General features: G+C 50.6%; 1 protein-coding gene across 12 annotated transcripts in view; it reads left to right on the top strand.

The window, feature by feature from the left end:
- The window catches only part of PPFIA1 (PPFI scaffold protein A1), a 77,612-nt gene extending 59,242 nt beyond the window's left edge, over positions 1–18,370 (top strand). For 2 of the 12 annotated variants that reach the window (XM_086383951.1, XM_086383947.1), the window contains 11 exons: positions 3,326–3,407; positions 3,599–3,799; positions 5,312–5,374; positions 5,866–5,892; positions 10,110–10,285; positions 10,375–10,472; positions 12,355–12,530; positions 13,201–13,269; positions 14,154–14,319; positions 16,184–16,250; positions 16,978–18,370. In XM_086383951.1, coding sequence (XP_086240077.1) covers positions 3,326–3,407; positions 3,599–3,799; positions 5,312–5,374; positions 5,866–5,892; positions 10,110–10,285; positions 10,375–10,472; positions 12,355–12,530; positions 13,201–13,269; positions 14,154–14,319; positions 16,184–16,242 — 1,117 coding nt within the window. In that variant the 3' untranslated portion in view covers positions 16,243–16,250; positions 16,978–18,370. Of the gene's footprint in view, positions 1–3,325; positions 3,408–3,598; positions 3,800–5,311; positions 5,375–5,865; positions 5,893–10,106; positions 10,286–10,374; positions 10,473–12,354; positions 12,531–13,200; positions 13,270–14,153; positions 14,320–16,183; positions 16,251–16,977 lie in introns of all 12 variants that reach the window. The other 10 variants (XM_086383954.1, XM_086383948.1, XM_086383957.1 and 7 more) reach the window with 6 other exon arrangements.
- Positions 18,371–20,331: the final 1,961 nt, after the last annotated feature.

The raw sequence follows: 20,331 nt of genomic DNA, 5'->3' as shown, positions 1-20,331 counted from the left end.
GTGTGTGTGTGTGTGCGTGTGTGTGTTGCCTGGTAGGCAGGTTTCCCTGGAGCTGGGTGTCACGGTGAACATCTAAGTGTGTGCGTGTGCACGTACGCGCAAGTGGGTTCTCCTTTGCTCTGTTGCCACGTGTGGCATGGATGTTCTAGGATGTTCTGGTGGCTTCACAGAGAACAGTTCAAAGTATAAAGACTTTTCTGGCCACAGTGGGTAATCTCAGTTCTGTCAGTCAACCAGAGACAACACTGACTTCAGGGAAAATGCCATATTTATAAATGTGAAAAAATATTTCAGTTTTCCAGAAAAAACATCATTTGAATATAGTTTAACATTTATAGCATTATAGATGTGAGAATCAGTTTGTTTTTCAAAACTATTTTCTTTCTATTAAGCCCCAGTTTGTCTCAAAGGTATTCTTTTAATTGCTGAATTTACGCAGCCAATATTGCATCCACTTGCAGAGGGTTTTTGAGGGTTGGTGAATCTCACATTTTCACGTTCTGTGGAAACTCCCAGAGAGAGCACGGCGGGCGCAGCAGGCACTGGACATGCTCTGAGGAGTGGAGGCCACGGCTGCCGGGACCGCCCACGACCCTGCGGGTCACCGCAGCGTCCTGGGCGTGCAGGGACTCCCCCAGGCATCACGTACCTCCTGCTCTGAATGCTGTCCTTCCTTTTCCCCCGGTGGACGCTGTCGTGCGCCAGCTCGCGGGGAAGCCGAGTCAGCAGGTCTGCTGAGCTGTGTGTGTCCCGAAGCCTCCCCGTGGGGCTCGCCCCAGCTCCAGGCTCTGAGCTGCACAGCGCTGCAGGAGTGGGGCCCGGAGCGGTGTTGGCCAAGGGGAGCCCAGCGATCCCTTGGAAGAGGCTCTGGGCTGGGCGGACGGTCAGGCTCAGGAAACAAGGCCACACCTGTTGTCTAGGTGGTGCCACACGTGTAGCGTTGGATGAGCAGGAGCTCAGATGGCCATCTTGTTAAGAAAGACAGGTTGGCCGTGGTGCTCATGTCCTGCTTTAAAGTGCCCGTTGTCGTCCGCACATGGCGTGGCTTTCCCTGTGGCATGGCTTTGTCTCGGGCACGTCTGTTCCCCGTAGAGTTCCCCGTATTTCTGAATGTCTCTCTCCTTCGACTTCAAGGCAAGGACGCAGCCATGTCAGTTTACTGCTAGGGCCGGTGTTTTCATGAGTTGCACTTGGGGCCTTGAATTTGATCCTCGAGGAGGCAGAGGAGATCCCAGCTCCAGCCCCACCGTGCGGCCCGAGCAGGGTCGTCTCAGCGTTCCGCAGAGCAGGCAGCCCCCCAGGCTCGTCTCTCAAGCCGTCTCTGTAAAGCAAGGTTTCAGCTGAGAGTGAGCCAGTGGCAGCAGAGTGATGCACCGTCTTATAGCCGAGGAAGGAAATAAGCCCCAGCAGACGCCAGGCGAGTCTTCCGCTTGTTCCTGGACGGTGATTGTGGTTGGGACGCGAACTCCTGGCATGTGGCACATGCCTCGTTCCCCTGAGATACGGGAATTTAAAAGTTTGCCTTTTTCAAAAACTCTCCTCGAGCTATTAAGGGGCTTCCCTGGTAGCTCAGATGGTAAAGTGTCTGCCTGCAATGCAGGAAACCTGGGTTTGATCCCTGGGTTGGGAAGAGCCCCTGGAGAAGGAAATGGTAACCCACTCCAGTACTCTTGCCTGGAAAATTCCATGGACGGAGGAGCCTGCTAGGCTACAGTCCATGGCGTCCCAAAAAGTTGGACACGACTGAGTGAATTCACTTTCACTTTCACTTTTTGAGCTAATAAGATACATGTTTGTGTTTTCTGGTATAATTATTCCTAGAAAGTACAATATTTACTATTCTAGGAAACCTAAAGTTGACTTAAAGGAACAGTTACTTGAAATTTTATGTGAAACATTTTGAGCTTTAACCATACGTAGATTTCATGCTGCTGCTGCTAGGTCGCTTCAGTCGTGTCCAACTGTGTGACCCCGGAGACGGCAGCCCACCAGGCTCCCCCATCCCTGGGATTCTCCAGGCAAGAACACTGGAGTGGGTTGCCATTTCCTTCTCCAATGCATGAAAGTGAAAAGTGAAAGTGAAGTTGCTCAGTTGTGTCCGACTCCTAGCAACACCATAGTCTTAAGTCTGATGTTACTTGAGTATATTGAAAAGCCACTGTGTATCTTTAGGGGATTCCCTAGCAGTCCAGTAGCTAGGACTCTGCACTTCCCCTTGCAGGGGGCCTGGGGTTTGATCCCTGGTTGGAGAACTAGGATCCCACAAGCCAAGCATAGCCAAAAAAGAATAACCAGTGCTTAATTTAGCACATAGCTAATTAGCTGAACAGCAGTGTAGGATAGAAACAGCCCCCTGTCCAGCCCCTCCCCTGCTTGCTGTGTTAGAGTGCCCCCGTCCAGCCCCTTCCTCACTTGCTGTGTTAGAGTGCCCCCCATCCAGCCCCTTCCTCACTTGCTGTGTTAGAGTGCCCCCCATCCAGCCCCTTCCTCGCTTGCTGTGTTAGAGTGCCCCCCATCCAGCCCTTCCTCACTTGCTGTGTTAGAGTGCCCCCATCCAGCCCCTTCCTCACTTGCTGTGTTAGAGTGCCCCCCGTCCAGCCCCTTCCTCGCTTGCTGTGTTAGAGTGCCCCCCGTCCAGCCCTTCCTCACTTGCTGTGTTAGAGTGCCCCTGTCCAGCCCCTTCCTCGCTTGCTGTGTTAGAGTGCCCCCATCCAGCCCTTCCTCACTTGCTGTGTTAGAGTGCCCCCCATCCAGCCCCTTCCTCACTTGCTGTGTTAGAGTGCCCCCCATCCAGCCCCTTCCTCACTTGCTGTGTTAGAGTGCCCCTGTCCAGCCCCTTCCTCGCTTGCTGTGTTAGAGTGCCCTGTGCTGAAAGTCTGCGTTGCTCTTTGTGTGTCTCTTGGAAATGCTGTGTGTCCCTGAAGCTCTCTCAGAAACAGGCTCCTCTGCTCAGACCGTGGTGTGGTTGCCTCTTCTGCATATCCGCCCTTACTGTTGGGAGAGGGAAGAGTGGATGTGTTTCTCCTTGACTGCCCTGCCTTAGTCGTGCAGACTCCTGACTTCTTTCAGCTTGGCAATAACCCTTTCATCCTGGAAGGAGGTGGTTCTGTGGGGAATTGCGGGGACTCCTTCAGCATCTGATGACTCAGGTGTCCTTTGCAATATGTCCAAACTGCCATTAAGTTTAGAAGATTAAAGGAACGTGATGAAATACGTACTGTTTCACTTTTGAAAAGTGTATAAAGAGAATTAATACTTAGGCTAACTTGTTTTATATCCGTGTGTAACGGTGATTCTTGAATTTTGAATGTCTCCTTACTTGCAGGCACGAGTTGCTCGAGGAAGCCCGGAGACAAGGCTTGCCTTTCGCACAGTGGGATGGGCCCACTGTTGTGGTCTGGCTGGAGGTGTGAGAGCGCCCCCTGCCCCCGCCCACACCCCGTCCTGGGCCGCGCATGTCCGTCCCTTTCTCCGCAGCCACACATCACCTCCTGCCCCGTGTCCCCAGCCCCTGCCTGCACCCCGTCCTGGGCCGCGCATGTCCGTCCCTTTCTCCGCAGCCACACATAACCTCCCGCCCCGTGTCCCCTGCCCCCAGCTCTGGGTCGGGATGCCGGCCTGGTACGTGGCTGCTTGCCGAGCCAACGTGAAGAGCGGCGCCATCATGTCCGCCCTGTCGGACACGGAGATCCAGCGGGAGATCGGCATCAGCAACCCGCTGCACCGGCTGAAGCTGCGGCTGGCGATCCAGGAGATCATGTCGCTGACCAGCCCCTCCGCCCCGCCCACGTCCAGAACGGTATGCCCCTCCTCCCTCCCGCGCGCTTCCGGGCTCTCTCTGCAGACGTCCCTGCTCCAGCGTAACATTCTAGTGTTCAAAACCATGACAGCTTTTCATTTGCGGCAGTCGTGTTGTTAAAAGATGGATTATTGAATGCTTCAGATGGATTGTTTTTGTAACAGCTGGGCTGCAGTGGCTTTGTAATAGAGAAATTGGAGTTTTTGAAAACATAAAAAGGGGGATTTTTGAAAATGTGAAAATTGTAAAAAAGGAAGGTTTTGCAAATGTATTTTTAAAAAAGTAAATATAAACGTCAAGAAGGTGAAAGAGAAAAGCTGAGCCCACAGGGTGCCTTGTTTCCCCCTCATCTGACTTGTCCAGCCTGTCCATCCGGGAGCTGCAGACCCTGGGCTTTCAGGGTTTTAAGAGTCCATAGATCTGCCGGTTCACACCAAGTTGCATCGTGCTGATGCACTTTTCCTCTACGTGGGAAAACCTTGAAAGTCCTGTAAGACGGTCCTCCTGGTTGGAAAACTTAAAACGAATCCGGTGGAAATGTGGATTGTTGCCAGGAGATCAGGGCCAGCCAGCTCCTCGTTTCTCGAGTGCAGACTCAGGACACAGCTCAGTCCCCACGCTCGGCGTGTCCACCCTGCAGAGGAGCCCTGGCGAGGAGATGCGGCCTCCCAGATGTGCCTGCCCTGAGGAGCAGGTGGAGCCTGACTCAGGCTCACGGTTATTTTCCATGAAAATCATGAAGGCTCTCTCGTCCGTCTGTCTTCCTTGTTTCTGAGTGTGAGCGTGATGGTGGTGAGCCCATCCCACACAGATGCACACGTGCTCAGCGTATCTGCTCTGCTCTGCGTGCCCCAGAGGGTTCACCAGAGCCACCTTTTTAGAAAGGAAGGTGCTGAGGGTTCCCCGGAGGTTCTATAAAGTATCTCAGTAAAGGGAACTTCTTAGGAGTTGAGTTTAACGGGTGGTGCCCTCACCATGAGGAGCCTGACCCCCGTGGGACGGGATACAGCAGCCCCCCAGGAGCCCACCCAGGGGCTTGGCTGTCTCGGCCGGTGATGCCATGGGGTGCCATCACTGGGGCCCCCGCAGCTGCTTCTGACACAGAAAGATCCAGTCCCTGGCAGGTGCCTGCTCAGGGTCATCCCCCCAGAACCCAAAGCTGGCCACTGAGCCTTGTCTGGGTGAGGCCCTTTAAAACACGTTGCATGAGTAGCTCCTTGAGAATCCCTCGCTGCTCAGACGGGCACAGCGTACTCCACTCTCCCGCAGTCCCACCTGGCTCAGGCGGTCAGCACGCAGGCAGAGTGCTGGGGCCCCTCTCCGTGTGGCTGGGGCACAGTGTTGGGGGTCCTTCCGGGCGCCGGGCCTGGTGTGTTCTCTGGGGGCCGACGCGGGTGGTGGGGGGCCGGCCTCTGTCCCGCCCGCGCCTCCGCCCCAGCTCACGGGTCTGCCACCTCTCCTCCCTGTTACTGCTGCCGTTGCCTGGATGTGGCTGGCCACGGGCCCCCCTAGACCACAGGAAATGTCTGGCTAACGCACGAGGAGATGGAGACACTCACGGCCACGCCACACACGGTCAGTCCCGGCCCTGCGCTCGTCTCCCTCCCCGCGCGGGCCCGCGTCAGGGTGGCGCCGTTCTCGGCCCTTTTGTGGAAAACAGAAAAGTCATTTCACGTTCAGTTTTCTGGATAAGTGTCTCTCTTAGGCATCAGTTAAACGTATGAACGATCCGTACTTTGTCTTACGTTGTGTTTGTTTCAGGAACTTTAAGTTGGTAGACTTGCCCCCTGTAGAATAGACCCGATGCCTGTCTCCTTTCCGGGAGACCTCGGTTGAGCCCTGGGGCCTAGTGTTCTCTTTTGTGGGTGTGCTTGGCGTGGGGTGGGGGGTGTTGGGGAGGGGTGCTGCTCTTTGCATGAGACGTTGGGTGTGGCCTTTGCATGACTCCTGCCTGCTGCTCTGCCTCTGTGACCCTCGCCCTCCCCTGCAGAGAGAACGTGCTCGTGTCCCCCGCTCACCAGTACTAACGGTTCTGTTCTTTTGCATCCCTAACCACGTAACATCAGGAGGATGAGGAGGGAAGCTGGGCTCAGGTTGGAGACTTTCTGTAATGTATTCTTCACTATATATACAGCAACAAAAAGAGTTGGAGGATGAGAATTTGTAATTTACTTTCTTGACGTTTTCAACATCTTGATTTAGTCAGAATACTGTTAATGGTTTGAAAGCATTAGCCAAAGCAAAGCACAGGATTAAAGAGTACGTCTCATGGACAATTTTGAACATTTCTGGTGGTTAATCTCGTGGACATAAATCACTTTGTTTGACACATGTTCTTTCCTGCAAAGCCTCACGGCTTCGGCCGCTACTCGGGTGATGTATTTCAGTCCCCAGTTGGGTAGGGTTAGTTACGAGATCAGTTGATGAGAAAATGGTGTTTTAATCAATTTCCAACACCAGAGTTGCCGTAGAGACTCTGCCTCTGTTGGTATTCACTGTGCACTGTCCTGATCCCGTGTGTTCCAGAGTCCTTCCTGCTGATGGAATTCTCAGAAATTGAGCCCACTCCTGCCTAACGCACATGTTGAATTTTTAGGTCCCCGGTTGAACTCAAAAACAAAAACTTGGTCACAACTGTTTTGCCACCTTGCTTTGAGACAGTTTGATTAAAAACAGGGATTCTCCTACGCGTGATCCCGCCGACTTTGTTCGGTGACACGTGACGAGCAAAGTCTGCCGTGCGTGGGCGGAAGTATGCTGTGTATGGGCCCTGAAAGGTACCTGTGTAGCCAAAAAAGCGGAGGAATTCTGAATCAGTTTTCCTGACTACCAGTTGACAGTTGAAACACCCATTTCCTTCTATTTGGGCTTCTGAAGTAAAGTCAATTATATCACTTTTAACAGAAGAGGGAAGTAGATATAATGTGATTCTGTGAACTCCCCCACTCCTTGACTCAGGTATTCTGTGCCACTGCTCCAGATAAATATCCTCATTAATTATTTAACCCAGTCAGTAATGACCATCAGTGAATTTAAAAGCGCGCATTTCACAATTACTTAAATATCAGTATATTTTACACTAAGGGTCAGAACTTTGCCTGCATCGTGGTAGTTAAACAGACATACAAATTAAGCTGAGCGTTTGCTTTTTGCAATGGAAATACAAACAAGGATGAGCCATGCCAGCGACGCCAGGATTGGGAAGTTTTGGTCTTCAGCATAAGCAAGGACTGCATTCTGTGAGCTCGTCACGGGCAGAGGGTGCAGCATGCGTCGCCCCCGTGCTGGCACACAGGGGCCTGCTCCGGAGCCGAGGGGAGGTTTGAGGCGGCCTCGGGCTCGCGGGCAGAAGACGTCTCCCAGGCGTCTGCACAGGGCTGTGCTACCCATGGGTGGTGCCCGATTGAACAGGATCCATGCCATCACCACTCTCACCTTGCTCAGAGTTCAGGAAGCTGATTTGTGTTTGTGACCATTTCAGTGATGGAGAAATAGGCCCTGCAGAGTCTCTTCTGCCCCAAATGTTCTCTGATCATTGGAGAGCCCTGCTGTGTGCTTTTTTTCCCCAGGCTGGGATGACAGCCCAGGAGATGTGGGTCTCCCTGGGACTGAGCCTGACCCTCCCAGAACTTATGTTATTGACCACTAAGGTGTGAATAGAATATATAATGAGTGAACAAAAACAAGGAGCTTCTGCTTCCATGGAATTCTCTACTTAGAAATGTCTTTGCATTTTCTGTCTATTTAAAAATACATAAACAGCGAGTAGGAAAATAATACCAGATATTCATGCTATAAATGTCAGGCTTATGAGAGCTGTAATTGAAAGAGTGAAAGCACATGATATTGTGATGATGTCTAAAAATGTTTCGTGTTTTATTTCCAGTCATTATTTGTAGAAATTTATTTTCTATTAGAAAGTTTTTTCCGTTAGAACTTGAGTGTTCTTGTTGGAGTTTGAGTTATTCCTTCTAGCTTCGTCGGTGTAAATAGTACATTAGAGGCCGTATTTTTGAGTCAGAACATGGTGGTAGTCAGGAGGTATTATTTCCAAGGATTCCATAATGTCCAGAATTCCTCAAACATGCCTTAGTCTTCTTGGACTGAAGGACAAGTGCCTTCTTTGGTGTGTGTGCATGTCACGTGTTTATTCTCACGGTGCACATCTTGCACGTATTCCATTAGATCTACCCCGAGGAGTTCATTGGTTTTGACGACATCATAATAAAGGGTAGTCTTCAAAATTTCAATTTCCGGTTTATTTCTAATATTTAGAAATACAGTGAAGTTTTATATGTTGATCTCGAATCCTGCAACTTTGCTGAACTCACTCTCATGCTTGTAACTGTTTTGTCAATTCATTTTCCATGTTAATCATTGGGTCATCAGCAAATACAGTTGTGTTGCTTTTTCATGGAATAAACCCTGCTTGTCATGATACCTTGTATTTTTAATTGATTACTGGTTTCCTCACGTGCCATTAAGGAATTGTGCATCTGTGTCTGTGAGGGACATTGATATTCTTGTAATGTGTGTGTCTGGTTTTGGGTATCAAGAGAATTCTGGCCTCAGAAGGAGTTAGGTGTTTTTCCCTTCACTATTTTGGAATAGTTAGTGTATAACTAGCATTTTCTTCATAAACACTTGTTAGGATTCACGAGTAAAGCCACTTAGGGTGGAGATTTTGTACGTGAGGATAGATGCGATTTCTAACGACAAAGTCGAGTTGTAATAGATTCAGGTCATCTGTTTCTCCCTTGGTGGCTTTCACAGGTTGTGTCTTTCGAGAAAGTAGGCTGTTTCATCTAAGCTGCCTGAGGCTGCTCCCCGGTGCTCTCAGTGCGTAGGAGCTGTGCTGACGTCCCTCTTTCATCCTTGCTATTGGTGGTTTCCGTCTTCTCTTTGTTTCTTGGTCACTCTGCTTAGTCAATTTTATTGATATTTATGAAGAACCTGATTTTAGGTTTTTTTGTTTCATTTTGTTTCTCTAGTTTCTGTTTCATTGATTTTTGCTCTTGCATTTTCTTCTTTCTGCTTGCTTTGGATTTCATTTGTTTTTTTTGTTTTTTTTTAATAGGTATTTTAAGATAGAGTCTTAGGTTATTGACGCACAATCTCCCTTCATTTGTGTGTTTAATATTATCAGTTTTCCCTCCAGGTACTGATTTAGCTATGTCCTGTAGCTTTTTAGTATATTGTATATTCACTTTTATTCACTTCAAAATATTTCCCATTTCACTTGCAATTTCTTCTTTGACACATGAATTATTTAGAAATATGCTAATTTCCTGATGTTTGGGAGATTCCGGGATATCAGGGGTTTTTTAGTTTCTAATTTAATTCTGTTGAGATCAGAAAACTTACTTTGTATGATTTTAGTCACTTTAACTATGCTGAGATTTGTCTGTCTTTTGAAGAGAGTTCCATATCCCCTTGAAAAGAACATTATCGTGCTGCTGTTGGAGGGAGAGTTCTATAAAATGTCAGTTAGGTCAGGTTGGCTGACAGTGCTGTTTAAGAGGGCTTCCCTGGTGGCTTGGATGGCAATGCCGGAGACCTGGGTTTGATCCCTGGGTCGGGAAGATCCCCTGGAGAAGGACATGGCAACCCACTCCAGTATTCTTGCCTGGAGAATTGTTTAAAGGCTTCTGTATCCTTCCTGACCTTGGTTGGTTGTCTGTTTTGGCTTACTGGTTCCATCGGTTACTGAGTGATTCAGAGGAAGATTGAGGTCCCTGGCTGTAGCTGTGGGTTTGTCTATTTCTTCTTTCAGTCCATTTAGTTATTGTTTTCCTTATCTCTTTTTTAAAACCTGCTTTTTAATTCACTTAACTGACTTTGAAATTAGCAGATGTTTTGCTAAAGAAATTTAGAAAACAAAATGTTGAAAATAAAATTAAAGCCAGCCAGAAATAACTTTTAGTGAGTAGAGTTAGGTTGGTCCTTCAAACTTGTTCATGAGTCGTGGCTATTCTTTGTTGGTATATTATTATTATATATAAAAGCTATTTCAGAAAATTAATGTGTAGTCAGTTACAGTTTTACCATGGTTTGGTATTTATTAACACAGATGAATCATAGACTTAATGGTATAATTTCTTTGTATAGAGTTTTGCCAGCAAATTTAAAAGGTAGCAAATAAAAGGTCAAATTATTTTAAAGTTATGAGCAATAACGTTGTCTTTAGCTTAGCCTTTGAGAATATGTAATTGGTTAAAAATCCATTTTAAAGATGATTTAAATGGCCCTTGTGACTGCTTCCATGGGGTTTTTTCCCCCTGAATTGACCGCCCTTAATTATTGAAAGCAGACGCTCGCGTACGGGGACATGAACCACGAGTGGATCGGCAACGAGTGGCTGCCCAGCCTGGGGCTCCCGCAGTACCGCAGCTACTTCATGGAGTGCCTTGTGGACGCGCGGATGCTGGATCACTTGACCAAGAAAGACCTTCGTGGGCAACTGAAAATGGTTGATAGTTTTCACAGGTCAGGCACGGCAAGTCGTTCTTACTAGTTGGCTGAGAGACGTTTGCCTGTGTCCGGGTCTAAATTTTTTCTTTTTCTCTTGGAAACAGAAACAGTTTCCAGTGTGGAATTATGTGCCTGCGAAGGTTGAATTATGACCGAAAAGAACTGGAAAGAAAAAGAGAAGAGAGCCAGAATGAACTGAAAGGCTAGTACAGTCCTGTTTCTTGCTTCCCAGTGTATAAGCAGCCCAGTGATTTCCTATTTGAAAGAAAAATTTGGGAAATGGCTTTCTGTGGAGGAAACACACCTCGCATCATTACGGAGGAGTGGGGGATGGAAGGGAGTGTGTTTGAGATCGTCCTCTGTGGCCAGAGAACTTGTGCTCTGTCCTTGGGCTCACATCGGTCTGCAGGTTGTGTGTCTCGAGGTGAGAGCATCTCCCCACAGCTCCAGAGATTTCCCTGTTGCTGTGCCGTGTGCCCTGTTCTACTCGCAAATGCTGCTGCACGCTGCAGGTAACTCCAGAGCCGAGAAGAGCAAGACCTGCTGTGCACGCCTTTAAGTGTGAAGAACACTGCTCTGGTTTCTTGTCAAAGCACTTGAGGCAGCGTGGTTCTGTGCCCAGGCTGGAGGGAGTGGCCTTGAAGCTGGATGGGAGCTTCTCAGCTGGGGAGGGAGGCATTTCAGTTACTGGAGGGAGGGGCCTTGGGCTGCAGGGTTGCCCTGGGGGTTGCCTCTAAGAGCCTGAGGACAATGGAGCGATTTTAAATGAGGTGTTAGCTGTAGGACTCCCCTGGTGGTCCAGTGGGTTAGAATCCTCTGCCTGCTGATGCAGGGGACAGAGTTCAGTCCCTGGTCTGGGAGGCTGGGCTCCACAACAGGAGAAAGCACCGCTCTGCAAAGCCTGCCCGTGGTAACTGGAGAAGGTCCGCACGCAGCACCAAAGGCCCATCACAGCCAAAACACATAAAGTGAATTTTCAGAAAGGATATCAGCCGTTAGCTCAGTATAAGACCTCCCAGAATGTTCAGAAAATAGGTCACTGATAACAAGATCAGTGATTACAGATCACTGACAGTGACAAGACTTAACTGAACGGTCGGGCACCTTCATAGGTTCCTTCGTTTAATCCTTACTATAACCCTGTTTTCATCTCCAGTTTTTACTAAGAAGGAAAGTAAAGATAAAAATATGTTTGAAGAGATGGCCCCTGTGGAGGATTGTCTAGCTAGGACTGAGTTCGTTTGAATCACGAGAAAACCAGAAGCCAACATTTATAGTATCTGTCCCTTTACCCAGACAAGGGCATTGGAACTGAGAGCTGTGCATCTGTCTCGTTTGTTTTCTGAATCCATTTTAAACCTTTTTACACTTGACACAGGCTGCGCTGTCTCTGAAAGTCACTGGTGATCAGCTGGATATGTTTGTACAGAGCGGCTATTTTCAGCACTGTACTAAGAGTAAATTTTGTGACTTATTACTTGACTTAACTAAGGTCTTCCCCCCACACACAAATCCCTCTAACGTGCTGGACAATGTCTTTACGTTTCTCTCTTTTTAAAATGAGACAACAAAAATGACTTAAAAAAAAAAGGCTTCAAGATTATAAATGAGAGGTTTATGGTGAATCGAGCAAGGTATCCAGATATGGTACTGCGTCCTTTTTGTGACGGGAAAAAAGTACATCAACAAACACTCAAAAATGAAAGAAAGAAAAGAAGCCGAGACTCAAGTCTGTGTGTGAAGCGTGTCCGTGCCCGGTGCACACGCGCTCGTGTGTGTCCTCTCCTTTCCGAGCCCTGGAGCCTCCGCCTCTGTCCCCTGGAAATGCACGCAGTCGCCTCCTCTCTCTCGGACTCGCCTGAGGGATGAGCTCTAGCAGGACAGTCTCCACCAGGATGGAGAGGGGCTGGGACACCCTTGTCCGAGCACAGCAGGTTGGCTGTCCGCTGAGCCATGTGCCCCGGCCCCTGGGAGGTCCTGGCTTTTGTCGGGAGCTGAGGGTCAGCACGTAGGACTCCTTCGTAGCAGCTGCATGAGGGGAGAACAGCTTTCTGAGGCTCCTTTCAATCTGTCGTTCCCTGCAGACGTGCTGGTTTGGAGCAACGACCGAGTGATCCGCTGGATCCTCTCCATTGGCCTCAAAGAATACGCGAACAACCTCGTCGAGAGCGGTGTGCACGGCGCGCTGCTGGCCTTGGACGAGACGTTTGACTTCAACGCGCTGGCCCTCTTGTTACAGATCCCCACGCAGAACACACAGGTGCGACCAGCCGGGCTCGGGCCCAGCGAGCGGGCCATCTCCCGATGCAGATGCACAGCTGGGTCCCCGAACGGAGACCAGACCTGACCCCTCAGACAGCTGGTGCCCTTGTTGCTCACCAGGTCCCTCTCGGGATAGTCCACAGTCAGAGATGCTCCGTGCCTCTGTGTTCGTGCCTGTCCACTTGCCATTCTCTTGGAAGCACGAGAGTCTTTCATAAAATAAGGGGAACTTTGATTCAAGCCAGTGTGCCTAAGAGTGACATGTACTCAGTTCTTACGTGGAAAGAGATGTCCTCTGTGTGCCAGATGAAGGTTTTATTCGTTTTCCTTCTGGGGGTAATTGCCCTGTGTGGTTCTTATTGACTCGTGGGCTCATTTGAGAATGAGGGGACTTTTTTGTTCTTCTCCAGAAAGCTGTGTGTCTTGTGTCAGTGTTGTGATCTCTCCACCAGCACCAGCCCGCAGGGCACACTTGGTGTGTAATTTCCAAGAGCCCACGGCTCCCTCTTCTCAACACCCCCTCCACAGACACCACGTTAAACCCCCGACTTCAAACAATATCACAGTTGAATTTTTTTTTTTAAGTCTTGGTTTAAAAAACAATTGTGATGTGCTGATATTCAAACGAGATTGTAGAAAGTTTTAGGGTGCTGTTTCTTTAATTTCAGGCTCGTGCTGTCTTGGAAAGAGAGTTTAACAACCTCTTGGTCATGGGAACCGACAGAAGGTTCGATGAAGTAAGTTTTCAGCTTAATGGTTTTTCACGTTGCCTTAAGGTAAATTATTTTATTATACTTGTATGAGGCATGTAGTCACGGTATCTCTTCTAAATGTGGAGATAAATTAACTTTACAAGTTAAGCTTTGCTCTTAAAAATTTATTAACAAGTCATTAGAAAACTCGTGTCTTCAGTGGAGGGTGGGTTAGTTTTTATTTTGGGGTTGGTTTTTTTTTTTTTTTTTTTTTTGCTATTTAAGTTTTAGTACCCCTCAAAAATATTTTTTATATTAAAACATTGGTTTTCACTTAGGAATGGTGTCTGTGAGTTGTGTTTTGGGGAGCAACTGGATGGCCTTACCTATTCCAGGGCCTGTGTGCTAGGGGTCTGTTTCATTAAGTGTATTGGAAACACACAAAACATTAATTTCCCCTTACGCAGAACCCCCACACTATAGTTCTCTTCATTGGGCCTTAAGGGGACTTGAGTTTGACAAGGAGAATCAGACACCTGAAGAAGCATCCGTTGGTTCTGTCCCAGTGTGAGACAGAACTGGTTACAGCTTGAAGCTGTTTCCATAGCGAATGACAGCGTGTTGTATTATATAGCAAGAGGCGATCTCTCCAAGATGAGAAGCGAAACCTGCTAACTGTCAGGAGGAACGTCCACCCGGGCGGCCAGGGCGGTCCAGTCAGGGTCCTGGCACACGTGTTGCCCCACCCTGTACCACGCTCCGCTGTTCCCATTTTGGGCAAATCGGTCACACACGGTCATCACAAACAGGGTCAGATACAAGTGGACAGAAGTGCAGTAGTAAACTCAGCCATTTTAAAGGGCTGGTAGCTTTTTGGTTTTGTCCTTTGTTTTAAAATCTGTCTTATTTTTGGCCCTGTAATTTCCCAGGATGATGATAAAAGCTTTAGGAGAGCACCTTCTTGGAGGAAAAAATTCAGGCCAAAGGATGTCCGTGGCTTAGCTGCCGGGTCCGCGGAGACGCTGCCTGCGAACTTCCGGGTCCCGTCCTCTCTGTCCTCGCCCTCCGTGCAGCCAAGGAAGGTGCAGCCGGACGGTAGGTGGCCGGTGGGGCGGCGGGTGCGGCCCAGGCCAGAACCCGGACGAGCTGGAAGGGCCTCCTGCCCAGGTTACGGGGCTCTTCAGTGCATGCCCGAGGGTCCGTGTTCGCCAGTGAATCCTAACATCTGTTTATAAACGTTTAACAGTCGTGCAGTTTTTTTTCCCCCAAGTTCTTGTCTGGTTGAATATTAGCATACTCTTCCAACTAATAAAACTGAGACTCGTGTGTGTTCTCAGAGCGTGAGATTGACACCCACGCTTGTAGAGATGCGCGTGTGGCCGACAGCGCTCAAGAGCTCCTCCATGAAACAGTGGGGTCGCTCTCAGGCCACACCAGTCAGCCCTCAGCACCTGTCCACGCCGGGCAGATGGCCGGGTCCCTCCTAAGTGACGGCGGCGGCCGCCCTCCCCCCGTCCCCACCGTCGTCGGTCCCTTGCACACTGGGGTCGGTTGATGGGGCGGAGGAGGGAGGTGAGGCCCACAGAGGTCCTCCCCCGAGTTCGGCCAGGCCGTGAAGACACCACCTTGCCGTTGTGCTTTCACACCTGGCTCTGGTTTTCCCTCTGAGGCTGGAGAACGCCGCTAGTTCAGGCCGGGTGCTCAGGGCCGCTGTGTCCCCACTTGATGGCCAGATAGACGGCCAGACAGCCTGGGCTGGGGTCAGGCTGTGCGGCTCAGGAGGTGCCCGTGCACGCCCCCCAGCGTCCCGTCTATGACAGGGGCGGCTCAGTGGCTCCTTCTCCCCACTGGCCGTGCGGGCCACACTGGGTTCCTAGAGGGAGTGTGCGCTCACCCGGTGGGAGCGGGCCTGGAGGGTCCCTATGGTGCCGTTTTTTCCTGTTAGTAGCCCTTCCCGTGAGTAAATTTATAAGCCTTGCTCTCACTTGCTCCTGTAGAACAAAGTACATTTAGGTAAAGCCTTTGCTATGCTGGACACTTTCGGTGAACGGGCTTACAGGGAAGCTGCATCGTCTCTTCGCCAGAGCTCAGTAATAGGCTTAACCAGGGGTGGGGGAGACCCAGTGACTCTCTCCTTTTCTAAACAGTGTTTTTCTTCCAAGGAGCATGCAGCTCCTTTTTACAAATCTTAACTGTAGCGTAGCTTTCAGTCGATTGAAGAGTCTTAAGGGCTTGCTTTTTTATTTTCTGTTCTCCTCATTATAAATCTAGCATCTCCCTGTCAGATGGACATAGTGACGTTGACGTTAGGGTTTAGATAAAAACGATCCTAGAAAGGGTTGTTGGGATGTAATAAACGGGAGATGACCTTTTACAAACCTCGTGAGACTGGCAGGGCGTAAACTGTGTGACTGGCTGCTTTCCCTGGCTTTTGCAGTGCAGCAGGTCTCTGGGGCTCTTAGACTCAGAAGGGTTCAGACCGGTGAGCTGCTCCATCAGCAGCCCCCAGTCTTCAGCCCTCTCTGGAGCCCGGGCCGGAGACTCATCAGATGTGCTCCTGCTGGGCCCAGGGGAAGACGCTGAATTGGGAGCAGCGGGTTTCTGCTAGGGGGTTATGGCGATTTCTTATTCAACTTGGAGCAGGGCTTGGGGCTGACCCAGCGTCAGTGGTGCCATTTCCAAGGGCGGCTGAGACTGAGTTTCCACTTTCTTAGATCAGCCCCGTCCTCCGCCCTCCCTGACGCCGCCTGGGGAGAGCAGCCCAGCCCCCAGGACAGCAGAGCGCGGGGCTCCAGGCTCGCTCTCCCCGGCTCATCCACCCTCTAGGAGTGTCCCCAGACTCTCAGTAGGAGTGGGCGCTGCTGCGGGTATGAGTGTGTGTGTCCTCGTGCCCCATGTGACGTTCCACAACTAACCGCACGCTGTGTTTGCACGCTTCCTCCCGTGCTCGTGGGACCAGGCAGCGTGGCGGGAACGCAGAGGCTGGATTCCGCCACAGTCAGGACTTACTCCTGCTGAGCTTCGGGGTGAGTACAGGGCGGCCTGGCCCGCGGGGGCGCAGAGGCCTCGCCCTGGCAGTGGAGGGTCTGCGGGTCTCCAGAGGTCGGGCCGGGAGAGCCCTCAGCGGCAGAGAATCTGACCATGGTGCCTGGCTACCACCACAGTGGTCAGAGCACGGCCGAGGCTCCCACGGCGGCAGTGCTGCCGGCCGCGCCTCGAGTGCAGGCTCTCGGAGGGAACCCAGAGCCTCAGGGTTCGCGAGGCTGCCCTGCCCTGGCCTCTCCCTCCGCAGGCCAGCGTTTCACACGGAAGGGCACCAGCATCTGGGGCTCGGCCGCTGCTGAGGGGCCACCTCCCTTGCAGGTGCTGCTCTGGGTGGTCCTCTGGTGGGTCTGACCCGGGGGCCCAGCCCTGCTTGAGCCGCTCTGAGGGCAGGAGGCTGTGTGCGTCCTGTTCACGTCTCAGCTAGAAAACTCAATTGGGGTTTAGTTTTTTTTAGCAGCAGCTTTTAGCTATATGTCAGAATAAAGTCCGCCACAGAGTTCTCTCCTGATCTGCTTGGTCCTCCATGTTTCTCTGAGTTCTCAAGCCACTGAAGCCCAGAATGGGGTGGGGGTCGGGGCTCAGGCACCGGCTGCCCAGGCCTGACTCGTCCTTGTGTCTGTTTCCAGAATGGGGTGGGGGCCTGGAGGGGCAGGGGCTCGGGCACCCGCTGCCGTCCCAGGCCTGACTCATCTGTGTGTTCATTTCCAGTGTTCCCGCACTACTTCTACAGGTGATCACGCAGCGTCCAGGACTCGACAGAGACAACATTTGAACTCGATGCAATCTTTACTCTGTTCATACTTGTTATATGGACCCGAAGATATTTTATTACAGAGTTTTTAATTAGTGAAAAAATTCATGAATACCATAGAGAAAATATTTTAGAATTTAATGTTTCTTATATTTATGTAAACTTATGACTTCATTTATATAGTTACTTACTTTTTCTTGTATATCCAGGCTATAAATATCCTTTCAGATCAATTCATGTCCTGATACCTGATTTTAGTCTTTCAAATGAATGTACTGTAATGCTTGTATGTATAAATCCTATGAACAAATATAGGGCTTTTGTAAATGATGCATTTATTGTAATTATTCTTGTTTAATTTTTAAATGATAAACCATGAGAGAAGGGTTTTTACTGCGATTGTAAAATCATGACACGGTGTGCATTATCCTTCCAGAATGTAACCAAGCTCTCCAACAATCACTCTGAAATGAGCGAACTTAATTTCAACCAATTGTTGTTGTATTTTAACGACTGACCTAAACTGTACTTTTTCTAGCAAGAAATGCTTTTTCTCTGCAGCGTGAAGAGATTTAAAAGTACTGGGTGTTAAATGTGAGCTTCTAATCAAATTTGGGCTGAAAGGATGACTAGAAGAGGACTGTGAAAACCTCTTGGGTAACCCAGTCTCCGTGGACCCCGATCCCTCCTCTCCGGTGACTGGCAGAAGCCACGAGCTGGGGAAGAGAGACTGGCGGGGGTGGGGGTGGGGGGCCTGGGCACGCACAGCCCGCTGTGCCCGCCCTCCCTGCCCTCCTCCTGGGAGGCAGGGTCAAGGGCGCCTACTCTTCAAGGACCAATCGTGATGCCCTGCACCCACTGCAGACCTGGTGTGCTGGACAGGAGGGCGCCACACCCCCGACAGACAGCGTGGTGCAGCTCTGACAAAGGCCTTATTTTTATGTAAATCATCTTTTTACATCTGTTTGTAAACATGTTTAAAGAATGGACCTAGGCGTACATTTTTAGATTTTGATGACATAGCCATTTTGGATTGTATAAGTAGCAAATGTAACTTTTACTTTTTCAGCGGCACATTAAAAAAGCCAGCAAGAGAGGCGTTCAGATCATGGTGCGTTACTTATTGTGCAGCTGAGATCTCGGTAGAGAGACGGCAGGTCTCTTTCCATGTGGGTCCGCCTTTAATCACTTGTATAATTCGTTGTTACTGTTCTGTTTTTCTATTAATCTTTTGTGAACTTCCTGAATATGTAACAAAGTATGTACAGTCTACTTTTGAACTATTTTTATCACAGTATTATTTATTGCTTTCTTTCAATAAAGTACTGAAGCAAAATTTCCCACTGCCAATCAGGAGTGCCGAGGGTAAGCTGTATTCTCACTGAGAACAGACCAGAGCTGGTAATGGGAGCCCGTGTCATCACACGGGCATTCTGTTAAGAGAAATGGATGGAGAGAATGGAAAGGCCAGAAGACGGATGCATGGGTGTCCCCAGAGGACGACCGACCGGGTGTTGATACCCCTGGCTCCGGAGACAAGAGGCTCCATCACTTCAGCATCTGCAGGGACAGGGCCCCTCTGCTGCTGAGGCGTGGGCAGTGGGCTGAGGGTGGGGACAGAGTGCAGGCGTGAAGGCTCAGCGTGGGTCCCAGGGCGGGGTGGCCGAGTGATGCACTAGGGAGCGCCGTGTGCACGCTTGTGTGTGGGAGCTTTTTATGTTAGTCAGCAGTTTTATTATTCGTATATCCATAGAAACAAGAATGTAGCAAGGGGAGGTGGGAGGGAGATTCAAGAGGGAGGGCACACATGTACACCTATGGCTAATTTATGTCGATGTATGGCAGAAATCAAACCAATATTGTAAAGCAATTATCCTTCAGTTAAAAAGAACATAGCAAGGTGGTCAGGAAAGTATGAAAAAAAGATTTCTCATAGAGATTATAATCTCCCACCATCATCAGATCTTCCCCCCAGCATCAGGCCCTCCCCCAGTATCAGACCCTCCCCCTGGCATCAGACCCCCCCAGCATCAGACCCTACCCCCAGCATCAGACACTCCCCCCCGCACCCCTGGCATCAGACCCTCCCCCAGCATCAGATCCCCCCCTGCATCAGACCCTCCTCCCAGCATCAGACACTCCCCCCCCCCCCCCGCCCTGGCATCAGACCTTCCCCCAGCATCAGACCCTCCTCCCAGCATCAGACACTCCCCCCCCCGCACCCCTGGCATCAGACCCTCCCCCAGCATCAGATCCCCCCCTGCATCAGACCCTCCTCCCAGCATCAGACACTCCCCCCAGCATCAGGCCCTCCCCCCGGCGTCAGGCCCTCCCCCAGCGTCAGGCCCTCCCCCTGCGTTAGGTCCTCCCCCCAGCATCAGGCCCTCCCCAGCATCAGGCCCCCCGACGCAGCACGAGCTGTGGCAGCCCCAATTGTCTGACGCTCCTGAGTGCACTCACGCAGCCCCAGAGCAGCAGGAACAATAGTTCTTGGAGGAGATGCATTTTTAGGAATCACCTGCCGAGCAGCAGCAGCTGGGGTCTGTTTCAGGCCAAGGAGAGGCACCTGTGCCAGAGGCAGTGGTGGGCGTGGGCATGTTCCCTGCTCTGCTTCCTCCCCATGGGGGCTTTGCTCTCCTGCTCTTCACACGTGGTCACTCGAGGGCCCCAGCGCTGTGTCCTTCCAGATTCACAGTCTCCTTGATACCTCAAGCCAAGTCCTGAGTTGTGTCCCAGTCCGACGTGGCAGAGGGCTGGGAACACCGAAGCTCAAGGGCTGAAAGGATCCCAGGGGGACAGCCGGGCCCCAGCGGGAGGCAGGGCAGGGGATGAGGGTGGCTGCCCACAGAGGGCCCCGCAGCAGCACTGGGAGGAGAGCAGTGATGCCTTGGCTCACCTGGGACGTTGCCTGGCCTCAGCACTCAGGAAGGTTACTGCCAGCAGCTCTGAGGACGCAGGAAGCCCAGTGAGTGACACCACCCAACTCAGGCCATGTGCGTGGGCACTGCTGACCATGGTCTCGGTTTTCATTCTGGTTCTAACTGTCCCTCCAAGGGCTGACAGGCTCCCCTTCCGAATGGCACAGGTGCTTTACGCGGATGAATGCATCCGTGCTTGTTTCTGTCGGCCCTGTTGTCGGTCATCCGTGTGTTTCCCTCTTTACAAGCTGTGCTTGCTGATCTTCCAGTTTAATTTAGGAGCAGCCCTTATTTTCTGCATTTCCTAGTTCTCAGGGTTCACAGGGGCTTTCCAGGTGGTGCTAGAGGTAAAGATCCTGCCTGCCCATGCAGGAGATAACGAGACCCATGGGT

Source organism: Bos grunniens, chromosome 29 (genome assembly GCF_055505025.1).
Source record: "Bos grunniens cultivar Pamir isolate PY7600 chromosome 29, Bosgru_T2T1.0, whole genome shotgun sequence".
NCBI classification, from domain to species: Eukaryota; Metazoa; Chordata; class Mammalia; order Artiodactyla; family Bovidae; genus Bos; species Bos grunniens.
The sequence above is the reverse complement of the archived record's forward strand: the minus strand, read 5'-3'. Positions and strand labels throughout refer to the sequence as shown.